At 39.0% G+C, this 12,969-nt stretch overlaps 3 protein-coding genes across 3 annotated transcripts in view; all 3 read right to left on the bottom strand.

The window, feature by feature from the left end:
* The window catches only part of LOC309563450 (uncharacterized protein), a gene marked incomplete at its 3' end in the record, with an annotated part of 30,176 nt that extends 22,141 nt beyond the window's left edge, over positions 1–8,035 (bottom strand). Inside the window, exons 1-8 of the mRNA XM_082267843.1 lie at positions 7,924–8,035; positions 7,623–7,793; positions 6,857–6,980; positions 6,694–6,740; positions 5,504–5,630; positions 4,189–4,988; positions 3,627–4,020; positions 2,533–2,702 (exon numbers count right to left, since the gene is read on the bottom strand). Coding sequence (XP_082123969.1) covers positions 2,533–2,702; positions 3,627–4,020; positions 4,189–4,988; positions 5,504–5,630; positions 6,694–6,740; positions 6,857–6,980; positions 7,623–7,793; positions 7,924–8,019 — 1,929 coding nt within the window. The 5' untranslated portion in view covers positions 8,020–8,035. The remainder of the gene's footprint in view (positions 1–2,532; positions 2,703–3,626; positions 4,021–4,188; positions 4,989–5,503; positions 5,631–6,693; positions 6,741–6,856; positions 6,981–7,622; positions 7,794–7,923) is intronic.
* The window catches only part of LOC309562930 (uncharacterized protein), a 123,700-nt gene extending 114,473 nt beyond the window's left edge, over positions 1–9,227 (bottom strand). Inside the window, exon 1 of the mRNA XM_082267258.1 lies at positions 9,169–9,227. The gene's annotated coding sequence lies outside the window, so the exon portion shown is untranslated. The remainder of the gene's footprint in view (positions 1–9,168) is intronic.
* LOC309564412 (uncharacterized protein) overlaps positions 1–12,969 on the bottom strand; it is a 1,531,146-nt gene that overhangs the window by 741,490 nt on the left and 776,687 nt on the right.

The raw sequence follows: 12,969 nt of genomic DNA, 5'->3' as shown, positions 1-12,969 counted from the left end.
ATCCTTCTCCTCCCAATAGCCCGTAAAGCCCCATCTTTTCTATTTTTCATGGTATATACTATTTAGGGGTATGGGCGCCTTTTACACGGTCATTTTTTATCTAAGATAAAATTATAATATTATTAAATAAACAAAAATTACAAAAAATAAATAAATAAACTACCCAACAACCATTAACTCATTCTCAGCCATTGGCCAGTTAAACAGCAAACATTTGCCATAATACAGTATAAAATTATCCCTAACTTAAGTACCATGCAAGACGATGTCACATGAATAATCGTATAATAGACCAAGCAGCAGATATAGATATAAAACCGGGGAAAGAAAAATAACATGAAAAAAAATCACTAATTAAGAAATGAAAATACATGTATAATTTGACATATAAGAAATAAAAATTGTTGTATCCATAAAAAATATATATATAATAAAATTGGAAAAATATATACTGTATAATAACGCAGATAAAAATAAATAAATAAATAAATCAATAATGAATAAATAAAAAATGCAGATAAATAATTAATTATTCGATGAAGCGTCTGCCTCTTTAGCACTTAAAAAAAAAAAATATATATATATATGAAAAAATTATAATGGTGATAATAACTAAAATGAAGTTTAGGGCACAACATCACAACATGGTGCCGCGAGGAATGAACTCCAGACTGAACAAGGCGCCGCCAGTACATACCACATAGATGTGAGCCCAGTGGGTACTGATCTACACGGAATATTACATAATGGTGTGTACCTCGAGTTCCTCATTGAGGCCACCTGGGGACAAGGATCCAAATGTAAAAATCCAAAAGGTCTCCCTCTTGCACAAGAGTGAGAACCTCTCATTGGCAGTCAAAGTACCCCTGGGAATGGCCTCAATAGCCATAACTTCTAGGCTGTTAAGATCTTTTTTTGTGCACCTGTAAAAAGTGACGGGGGACGCTATGTTTATCACAACACCTTGCTGATAAATCTGATAAACCAATGAAATTCATTGCTATAAGCAATCATAATGTGTAAAAAAATAAAAAAATAAAATTGGGATCACTTCCCCAGAGTAGTTACTATGGTAACACTGTATTGCAGGGATCCTCAAACTGCGGCCCTCCAGCTGTTGCGGAACTACACATCCCATGAGGCATTGTAAAACTCTGACATTCACAGATTAGACTAGGCATGATGGGAATTGTAGTTCTGAACAACTGGAGGGCCATAGTTTGAAGACCCCTGCTGTATTGCTTTGATCATAGTATGTTAAAAAAATTGTAAACAAAAGGAAGAATAAAATATAATAAAATGGAAAAAAAATTACCAGTGTCCCTGATTACCGCCACACCAGTTATATGATAATGCTGTGCAGCACAACTTGTGAATTTTTTTTTTTTTTTTAATTTCTTCATTTTCCTTAAAAATAATGACAAAAATTTACAATTTCAAAAAACTCTCCATGCCTCCTAGTAAATACCTTGGACTGTCTGCTTTCCAAAAAGAGGATATTTGGGGGGTATTTGTACCGTCCTGGTATTTTCGCTGTCTCAGGAAATGAGATCGGCCGTCAGAACCTCAGGATTGGCCGATTTCCAGAAATTTCTATCATAGTTTTTAGACTCTAAAACTCTCACACAGAGTAAATAATATAAACTATTTTTTTTCTTTAATTTTAGAAAGAAATGTAGCAGAATATATTTTGAAAAAAGATTATTTATTTGCAAAATTTTATAACAGAAACTAAAAGAAATTTTTTTTTTCCCTTTACAGAGTAAACATGGTAAAAAAAATACAAATACAACCAAAAGAAATCTCTATCTGTCTTCAATAATGAAATTCTCCATAGTGATTGCAGGAATCTGAGAGCAGAGTATTGGAAAGTGCGGAGAATTCTTGTTTATTTTAGAAAATCAGAATTAGCGATTAGCAAATAATATAAACAAAGCTACAATCTACACCAAATCTTATATAACTGAAGAACATAAACTATAAAATGTTTTATTTATTGGATGGACCAACGAAAAGCCGGCTTCTTCCGTGAAACATCAAAAGAGCAATAATGTACGGGAACCTATCAGAAGTGTTGTCCATGTATGGTCATATCTGGCCATGTATTAGCACAGTTTAGTTGTATGGTGCGGTCTGTGTGAGTGCGGGACCGAGTCAGCCCTGTATGTTTAGTGGGTCATATTACTATAATTCAATTCCAGGAGGCCCCAAAACCAAAAGAGTACCCGAAAAAGAATATTGTTGCCCCGCCCCGAAGACATCATGAACATAAAAAAAGGTTATTTTGTGTGAATTTTCTGGTGTGCATCAAGTGATATTTTGTGACCGAAACATTTCCCGCACTCTGAACATGAATAGGGACGCTCACCTGTGTGAATTCTGATGTTTAACAAGTCCTCTTTTATCAATGAAAGATTTCCCGCACTTTGAACATGAATAAGGGCGCTCACCTGTGTGAATTCTCTGGTGTCCTTGAAGATATTCTTTTCTACTGAAACATTTCCCGCACTCTGAACATGAATAGGGACACACACCTGTGTGAATTCTCTGGTGTACAAGAAGGGCTCCTTTCTGAATGAAACGTTTCCCGCACTCTGAACACGAATAAGGACGCTCACCCGTGTGAATTCTCTGGTGTTGAACAAGGTCTCGTTTAGCAAAGAAAGATTTCCCGCACTCTGAACATGAATGGGGACGTTCACCTGTGTGAATTCTCTGGTGTTGAACAAGGGTTCCTTTATGAATGAAAGATTTCCCACACTCTGAACATGAATAGGGGAGTTTGTCCGTGTGAATTTTCTGGTGTGCAACAAGTGAACATTTCCCAGTGAAAGATTTCCCGCACTCTGGACATAAAAAGGGACGCTCCCCTGTGTGAATTCTCTGGTGAATAATAAGGACTGCTTTTTTAATGAAAGATTTCCCACACTCCAAACATGAATAAGGACGCTCACTCGTGTGAATTCTCTGGTGTTTAACAAGGTCTCCTTTATCAATGAAAGATTTCCCGCACTCTAAACAAGAATAGGGACGCTCACCTGTGTGACTTCTCTGATGCTTAAGCAGGGTTTTATCCTGTTTGAAACATTTCCCGCACTCTGAACATGAATAGGGACGCTCACCTGTGTGAATTCTCTGGTGTTTAACAAGGTACGTTTTATCAATGAAACATTTCCCGCACACTGAACATGAATAGGGACGCTCACCTGTGTGAATTCTCTGGTGTTTAACAAAGTTTCTTTTATCAATGAAAGGTTTCCCGCACCCTGAACATAAATAGGGGTATTCGCCCGTGTGAATTTTCTGGTGTGCAACAAATAAGTATTTCTGAGTAAAAGATTTCCCGCACTCTGAACATGAATAGGGGCGTTCCTCCGTGTGAATTTTCTGGTGTCTAACCATGTTTTCCTTGAGATTAAAACATTTCCCGCACTCTGAACATGAATAAGGACGCTCACCGGTGTGAATTCTCTGGTGTTTAACAAGCTCTCCTTTAGCAATGAAAGATTTCCCGCACCCTGAGCATGAATAAAGACGCTCCTCCGTGTGAATTCTCTGGTGTCTAACAAGCTCTCCTTTATTAATGAAAGATTTCCCACACTCTAAACATGAATATGGACGCTCACCTGTGTGAGTTCTCAGGTGTGCAAGTAGGTGTCCTTTTCTACTGAAACATTTCCGGCACTCTGAACATGAATAAGGATGCTCCTCCGTGTGAATTCTCTGGTGTCCAACAAGCTTTCCTTTTTCAATGAAAGATTTCCCGCACTCTGAACATGAATATGGACGCTCACCTGTGTGAGTTCTCAGGTGTGCAAGTAGGTGTTCTTTTCTACTGAAACATTTCCCGCACTCTGAACAAGAATAGGGACTCTCACTCGTATGAATTCTCTGGTGTCTAACAAGGTCTCCTTTATCAATGAAAGATTTTCCGCACTCTAAACAAGAATAGGGACGCTCACCAGTGTGAATTCTCAGGTGCCTAAGCAGGGTTTTGTTCTGTTTGAAACATTTCCCGCACTTTGAACATGAATAGGGGTGTTCGCCCGTGTGGATTCTCTGGTGTACAGCAAGTAAATTTTTCTGAGTGAAAGATTTCCCACACTCTAAACATGAATAGGGGTGTTCCCCCGTGTGAATTCTCTGGTGTACAACAAGTAAATGTTTCCGAGCGAAAGATTTCCCACACTCTGAACATGAATAGGGGCGTTCCCCCGTGTGAATTTTCTGGTGTCTAACCATGTTTTCCTTGAGGTTAAAACATTTCCCGCACTCTGAACATGAATACGGACGCTCACCCGTGTGAATTCTCTGGTGTTGAACAAGGTTTGCTTTATAAATGAAAGATTTCCCGCACTCTGGACATGAATAAGGACGCTCACCCGTGTGAGTTCTCTGGTGTTTAACAAGTTTTAATTTATCAATGAAAGATTTCCCGCACTCCGAACATGAATAAGGATGCTTGTCTGTGTGACTTCTCTGGTGTAGAAGAAAGCTGTTTTTCTCAGAGAAACAATTCCCACACTCTGAACATGAGTAAGGACTCCAATCTATGTGACGTTTCTGGTGTTGAAGAAAGTGTACTTTCTGACTGAAACATTTCCCGCACTCTGAACACGAATAGATACATTCACCTGTGTGACTTATCTGGTGATTTAGAAGGTCTCTATTATGAATGAAATGTTTCCCGCACTCTGAACAAGACCATGATCTCTCTTCTGTGTGAACTCCTTCATGGCTTAAAGAAGATTCCTGGGGAATAGATGGATCCATTGAAGTATCTGTACTGTGAGGTCCTATAGTCTTGGTGTGTGATCCGTCAGAAGATTCCTCAGGATTGGAGGGATCCATTGATCCCCCCAATTGGTAAGGTGCGGGATGTGTGTTTGGAGTAACGGGATTTACTCCTGAAGAATATTGTACAATGTTATTATCGTCTGGAGATAAAATAAGACGTTCCTCAGTGGTATTCCGGATATTGTGTCCACCTGTGGAGAAACAATTTACCATGAAATGTTATAACCTTCCATTCAGGACTCATATATGTTGGTCCAACACCAAATAATTTATAGGAGCTCTGGCATGGATTTGGGGGCAATTAGAGGAGAAAACTATGGATAGAAACCAAGCGAAAGTGTCCAGTGCTGCAACCACAAAGTGCACAGTGCGATGTCTCTTCTATTCTCGTGTGCAAAATTCTCTTCCAGAGTTTAATAAAAATTCTCTCAGTGCTCCACACCACCTGCTATCCCCCACCATCACATCGGAGAACTCTCCGGAATTCTACGACCCCTCACCTACCAATAGGTCATTAGGCACTTGTATCCCCCAAAAGGAAGATCATTGAGGACCACCACCTCTATACTACCTCTCCAGTTATCTCATACCATACCTGCTGGTATCTTCTCACCTCAGATCAGTCCCAGACTCTGACACATCAGCAAAGATGGCTGCCATGCATTCATGTTCTGCAGTGCTCTCCACCAATCAGCACATAGCACACATTCAATGTCAGAGAGCACCTTCCGATAGCTCTGCATGGTGACTGAAAGGGAAAGAGCTGCACTGCTGTCAATGATGACATTGAGAAGGTTGTCCTGGATGATCTTCCCCTCGATGAACACAAATTGCTAATGATCCATTGGTAAGTTAGGAGTCATGGAATTATGATCAGTTGTCTGATATGAAGGTGGGGGATGGAGGGTGGTGTGGAGCACTGAGAGCATTTTTATTAATCTCTGGAAGAGAATTTTTGTGTGTTTGGAGCGCCAGACAGTTTCTTTTTTGTATATTGAAGCACTTTCATGTTGGAAATCGAGAAGGGAGATGGACCTTCCTCCACCTCATTTCTTGGAAACACAATGACATAATGAATAATGGAGATGGACCTTTCATATGGTGTACAGTTATCTCCTCCTCATTAGTCGGGAACATAAACATTATATTGACATATGGAGATGGACCTTTCATATGGTGTACAGTATCTACACCTCATTTGTTGGGAACATGACGTTATATTGAGGAATGGAGATGGACCTTTCATACGGTACACAATACATACAGTACATTGGGCAGTGGAGTAGATACATTGATGACGTTCTTACTGTCAGTAATTAAGGTTCCTCAGTCAGGGTCCAGAAATGGACCTCTCATATGGTGTACAGTATCTCCACCTCATTTGTTGGGAACATGACGTTATATTGAGGAATGGAGATGGACCTCTCATATGGTGTACAGTATCTCCTCCTCATTTGTTGGGAACATGATGTTATATTGATGAATGGAGATGGACCTTTCATATGGTGTACAGTATCTCCTCATTTTATGGGAACATGATGTTATAATATAGAATGGAGATGGACCTTTCATATGGTGTACAATATCTCCACCTCATTTGTAGGGTACAATACACATAATATATTGGGTGGTGGGATGGGTACATCGATGATGTTCTTGAGTTAAAATTTCCCAGTTTTTCCTTTACAGAAGAATGTGATGTGTTCTATTTTGTACATGAGCAGCAAATCTTGTGTGTAGCTAAATAAAAACAAAAAACCTCTGTTAATAGAAGGGGAGCCTTTTTTTTTAGAGATGTGTGGATGAGGGATAGTCTGGTTATAGGTGACTATCCCCAAAATATATACTGTATAACTAAGTGATGGGGTGATCTTCCTGTGTGGAATCCCGGGAATACAGAGGACGGGGACATCTCTCTGGTGGGTTCCCATTACTGGATCCATCTGTAGGAAACACACACACTGACTGAATACATTGTTTCTATGTGTTTATCAGATGATGGGGGATCTAGGTGGAGCCTCCGTACTGCTCTCTCCTTTACAATAAAGTCTCCTCTTACCCGGTGATGTGAGGGGCGGCTGATTCTCCATCATGACGTCCTTGTAGAGATCCTTGTGTCCTTCTAAATACTCCCACTCCTCCATGGAGAAATAGACAGTGACATCCTGACACCTTATAGGAACCTGACACACACAATGATACAGTCACCATCCAGACACATCCCTTGTCTGTTACTGATAATGTCCCAGAATTCCCGGCACCTCTCACCTCTCCTGTCAGCAGATCAACGATCTTGTTGGTGACTTCTAAAATCTTCTTCTCATTATTTTTCTGTAGGGTTAGGAGGGGTGGTGGATGCATGGTGATGAGGCCTTGTCTTTCTCTTTGTCTTGTAGACAAGCGGTGACTTCTCCTTCTTATATTATTCCCAATAGATGACTTCATAACTATAGTACAGTCCTGTAATATACACCAATAATAGAATATCAGAATCCTCCCCACCTAACAAGAATGATTAAACACTCCCAGAATCCTCCTCACCTCTCCAGTCAGTAGACAGACGACCTCCAGCGTGAGTGTTAATATCCCATTAAGGAGATTATTTTTTTTCATATTTACATAACTGAGAAGCTGCTGATTCTCCATCATGACGTCCTTGTAGAGATCCTTGTGTCCTTCTATATACTCCCACTCCTCCATGGAGAAATAGACAGTGACATCCTGACACCTTATAGGAACCTGACACACACAATGATACAGTCACCATCCAGACACATCCCTTGTCTGTTACTGGATAATGTCCCAGAATTCCCGGCACCGCTCACCTCTCCTGTCAGCAGCTCAGTGATCTTGTTGGTGATTTCTAGAACCTTCTTGGCACTGGTTACCTCTGTTGTCAGGCAGTGAGGTGAAGGCACTGTGATGGGTGATGTCCTGTGAAGACGGCTGCTGGGTGTTATTGGTTCACCAGATATTTTTCTCACTACTTCATAATCCTGTGTAAAGAGAAAAAGTAACAAATATCACTGCAGACTTCCCATAATCCTCCTCACCTCTCCGGTCAGGTCTGTGTTTTATTAATAGAGATAAGAGTGATGTCATGTGACCTCCCAGAATCCTCCTCACCTCTCTGGTCAGAAGATAGATGATCTCCAGGGTGAGGTTCAATATCCTTTCAGTCATGTGATTTTGACTCGTCTCCATTCTCATTGATGTGGTCATGTGATCTATACAGGACTCTCCTCTCTGTAGACAGATGATAAACTGAAAATTATCTGGACTGTACTGGGATGATTAATGTCTGCACAGAGTTCCTCCAGAGTTCTGACATCATAAATTCCCTTTAAATAACAACTCACACCAAAATCTTTCACTTTAGGCTTGGAGTGACTGGGGAAGAGTTAGGACTTCTTTCAATGTATTCTTCTGTGTCCTGATTGGGGAGATTTCCTTTCGCTCTATGGAGGATGGATAAATGGTTCTATATTTAGGATGTATCCAGTCTATAAACCAGAGGCCCTGGATGGGCAGTTGGATAAATGGCACTATATTCAGAATGTATCAGGTCTATAAACCAGAGGCTCTGGATGGACAGTTGGATAAATGGTTCTTTATTTAGGATGTATCCGGTCTATAAACCAGAGGCTCTGGATGGACAGTTGGATAAATGGTTCTTTATTTAGGATGTATCGGGTCTATAAACCAGAGGCTCTGGGTGGACAGTTGGATAAATGGCTCTATATTTAGGATGTTTCTGGTCTATAAACCAGAGGCTCTGGATGGACAGTTGGATAAATGGTTCTATATTTAGGATGTATCTGGACTGTAAACCAGAGGCTCTGGATGGACAGTTGGATAAATGGTTCTATATTTAGGATGTATCTGGTCTATAAACCAGAGGCTCTGGATGGACAGTTGGATAAATGGTTCTATATTTAGGATGTATCTGGTCTATAAACCAGAGGCTCTGGATGGACAGTTGGATAAATGGTTCTATATTTAGGATGTATCTGGTCTATAAACCAGAGGCTCTGGATGGACAGTTGGATAAATGGTTCTATATTTAGGATGTATCTGGTCTATAAACCAGAGGCTCTGGGTGGACAGTTGGATAAATGTTTCTATATTTAGGATGTATTCGGTCTATAAACCAGAGGCTCTGGATGGACAGTTCGATAAATGGTTCTATATTTAGGATGTATCTGGTCTATAAACCAGAGGCTCTGGATGGACAGTTGGATATGTAACTGTGTACATATTACAATAGTGTAGTAGCATCTGCTGAATTTAAAGGACATCTCGGTGACTATGGAGGAAGGGGATGAACATGACGGGTTTTACTGGATATAAATATAAAACAGTTCTTATTACCTCCTCTGCTGACGGTTAAAGGAATATCTCCCTCTATTTCCTGCAAACGTTGCTCTCTCACGTCCTGTCTGTAGATGACAACACTTCCTGTCTGTAGATGACAACACTTCCTGTCTGTATCTTCTATCACTTCCCGCCTCTGCATTCCACTGACAATAAATGAGGCCACCATCTTGTGGATAAAAACTAAACTGTAGCCGGTGTTTTTAAATACTCTAACAGCCAACATCCACAGAAGATCTTTACTTTGTTCTCCAAGATGTTTGGAACACCTAACTGCTGAGTTCCTTCATAAACTCTGTGCAAGTCTACATAGAAGAACTGATGCTGGTTTGAAGGCAAAGAGCGGTCACACAAAATATTTATGCTCAGGGGTATTAGTGTGTTTTTTTTTTTTTTTTTGGGGGGGGGGGATAATTCTAATAATCCCATGTTGTTTTAAAAATATCTTGTTAATTAACAGCTGTATGCAAACACATAAAAATTCTTAATTTTTCAAAATCTTGTGGCAAAGTAGTGTTTTAAATACTCACTATACCTCCAAATAAATAGGCTGATGAGTGTACTTTGCAAAACTGGGTCCGTTTTTGGGTGTTCTGTAACTTTAGAGCCTCAAGAAATGTTATACGTAGGAAATTAAATGCGTAATTTATGCCCCTAGTAAGCCTGAAGGTGCTCCTTGGATTTTGGATCACTCTATGCATAAAAGCAGCAGAAAAGTCCCACACATGCGGTATCTCCAAACTGGGGAAGAGCAAAAGAATGTGTTTTTGGGGTGTAATAATGTCCATGCTGTGTGTGAGAAATAACTATTTAACCACTTAAGCCCCGGAAGATTTTACCCCCTTACTGACCAGGGGGTATTTTGTGATTCGGCACTGCGTGACTTTAACGGACAATTGCCCGGTCGTGCGACGCTGTACCTAAATTAATTTGACGTCCTTTTTTTCCCACAAACAGAGCTTTCTTTTGGTGGTATTTGATCACCTGTGCGATTTTTTGATCATGCGCTATAATTAACAGTATTTTTCACATTTTTTTATATGAAATTCCCCCAAAAAAATGTAAAAATCTAAATTTTTTAACATTTTAGGCCAATTTCTTTTATGCTACATATGTTTGGGAAAAAAAATCGCAAAAAGCATATTTTGATTGGTTTGCGCAAAAGTTATTGCATTTACTAACTAAGGGAAAGATTTTTGTCATTTTTGTTGTTTTTTTTTTAACGAGTAATGGCGGCAATCTGCAATTTTTTTTTGCGGGACTGCAACATTGCAGCGGACAGATCGGACCCTTGACTGACATTTTTGACACTTTTGGGGTTACCAGTGACATTACTACAGTAATCAGTGCTATACATATGCACTGTTACTGTAAAAATTACACTGGCAGTGAAGGGGTTAACTTTTTTTTAGAGGGAGGGGTTAAGTGTGTCCCTAGGGGTGTGCTTCTAACTGTGATTGGATGTGGCTTGAGGTGTAAGAACAGTCACCTGCTACCTCCGTCACCATTTTGAGGGGTGCTCAGAACAGAGCCACAAGGGAAGCCCTCTCATCAGCTTGACCTCCAAGCAAGGTATACAGTATGACATGCTACGTAAAAGTCTCACACATATGGTTTCCCCGTGCTTGGGAGAAGTAGAAGATTGTGTTAAGGGGTGTAATTTTAAGTATGTCTGTGCTGTGTGGTAGGAATAGGTTATTAATTGATAACTTTTTGTCAAAAACGAATTAACTTTTCTTTCTTTATTTTTTAAAAATATGTGACAAGAAAAAAAAAATATTCAAGACTCACCTTGAAAAATAATTTTTGGTGTTTGCTTTCCAAAATGTGGTCATTATGTGGGTGCTCCAGGGCCTCCAAAATGTGATATGTTGTAAGGTAATCAGGAGCATAGTTTATTCAAACCTCCTTGCAAATGTGCTTCTTGGCTTTTGGGTCTCTGTATGTGGTTAGGCTCTAAAAAGGTCAGTATATATTGCCAGTTTCCTAGGCTCTGAAAAGATCCCACACATGCAGTGTCCCCATAGAGTAGCAGAATTGTTTTGGGTGAAATTCTAAGTATGCCTATAAGGTGTAGAAGTAATATCTTATTAATTTACAACTTTGTGTAAAAAAGATTTTAATTTTCTTTCTGCATTTTCCAAAAACTTGTGGCAGAAAAATGAAATATTAAAAAAACTCACATTGCCGCTTCAAAAATATTGTGGCGTGTTTACTCTCCAAAATGGGGAGATTTTGTTGGTGTTTCTACTGTACTGGTGCTCCAGGGCCTCCAAACACAAGAAAAGTAGTCAAGAAATGAGATGCCTAATTTATGCCTCTTGAAAGCTTGAAGGTGTTCTTGAATGTTGGGCCCCTCTATGTAACTAGCCTGCAAAAAAAGTTTCATATATGTGGTATCCAAATGCTCAGGAGCAGTGGAGCAATAAAAGGGTTTTTTTTTTTGGGGGGGGGGGGGTTAAATATGCACATGCTGTTTGAAAAATATATTGTTAATTGTATGTAAAAACAATACAATTTCATCTTCAATTTCCAGAAAATTGTTTTAAAGACCCACCATCCCTCTAAATAAATATGCTGTAGGATGTACTTTACAAAATTGGATCCGTTTTGGGGTATTTACACTGTTTTTTAACTTTAGAGCCTCAAGAACCAGGTTATATGTGCAATTTATGTCCATATAAAGCCTGAAGGTGCTCCTTGGATTTTGGTTCCCTCTTTGCATAAAAGCAGCAAAAAAAGTCTCACACATGTGGTATCCACATACTGGGAGCTAGCAGAAGAATGTATTTTGGGGTGTAATGTTAAGTATGTCCATGCTGTGTGTGAGAAAACTTGTTAAAAATTGCAACTTTGTGGGGAAAAAAACACATTTTAATTCATTTAAACTTACTGTCATCATGATTCACAAAATTGTGGAGAAAAATTACAACTTCCAAAAAACTCACCATGTCTCTTACTAAATACTTTGGGGTTTACACTTCCCAAAAAAAAGAGGTAATTTGGGGGGTATTTGTACTTTCCTGGCATTTTGAAGCCTCGGGAAATGAGCTAGACAGTCAGAACATCAGGATTAATCGATTTTCAGAAATTTGTATAATAGTTTCCAGACTCTAAAACTGTCACAGAGACTAAATAGTACACACAGATTTTTTATTTTTTTATTTTTTTTTTCTATAAAAGAAATGTAGCAGAATATATTTTGAAGAAATATTATTTATTTCCTTATAACCTCAGGACTGATCGATTTTCAGAAATGTATATCATCGATTTAAGTCTCTAAAACTGTTACACAGTTTAGATAATACACAATGATTTGTTTTTGTTTTTTTATTTTATAAAAGAAATGTAGCAGAATACATTTTGAAGAAAGATTATTTATTTGCAAAGTTTTATAACAGAAACCGAAGAAAATAGTATTTTTCTATTACAGAGTAAACATGGTAAAAAAAACACAGCCAAAAGAAAGCTTTATCTGTCTTAAATATTGATATAAAATTAATTTAGGTACAGTGTTGCATGACCAAGTAACTGTCAGTCAAAGAATCAAAGTGCTGAAAACTGAAAAATAGCATGAACAAGAAGGGGGTTTTACATGTCAGTCTTCAAGTAGTTAATCTTGAAGTGGGCGTGGTTAAAATGGGTGTGGTATGTAGGGCGTCTTCAGATTTCATTCATAAAATCTGGTCACTTTCTGGTGGGATACCCCCAAAAGAAGATGTTTCGAAGTGGGAACAAAGCCAATGACTGGTGGGAACCCCTCATAATGGGCACAGAGGGTGTACGGATCTGGAAATT

The sequence above is a fragment of the Pelophylax lessonae genome, assembly GCF_965119305.1.
Source record: "Pelophylax lessonae genome assembly, chromosome: 9".
NCBI lineage: Eukaryota > Metazoa > Chordata > Amphibia > Anura > Ranidae > Pelophylax > Pelophylax lessonae.
The sequence above is the reverse complement of the archived record's forward strand: the minus strand, read 5'-3'. Positions and strand labels throughout refer to the sequence as shown.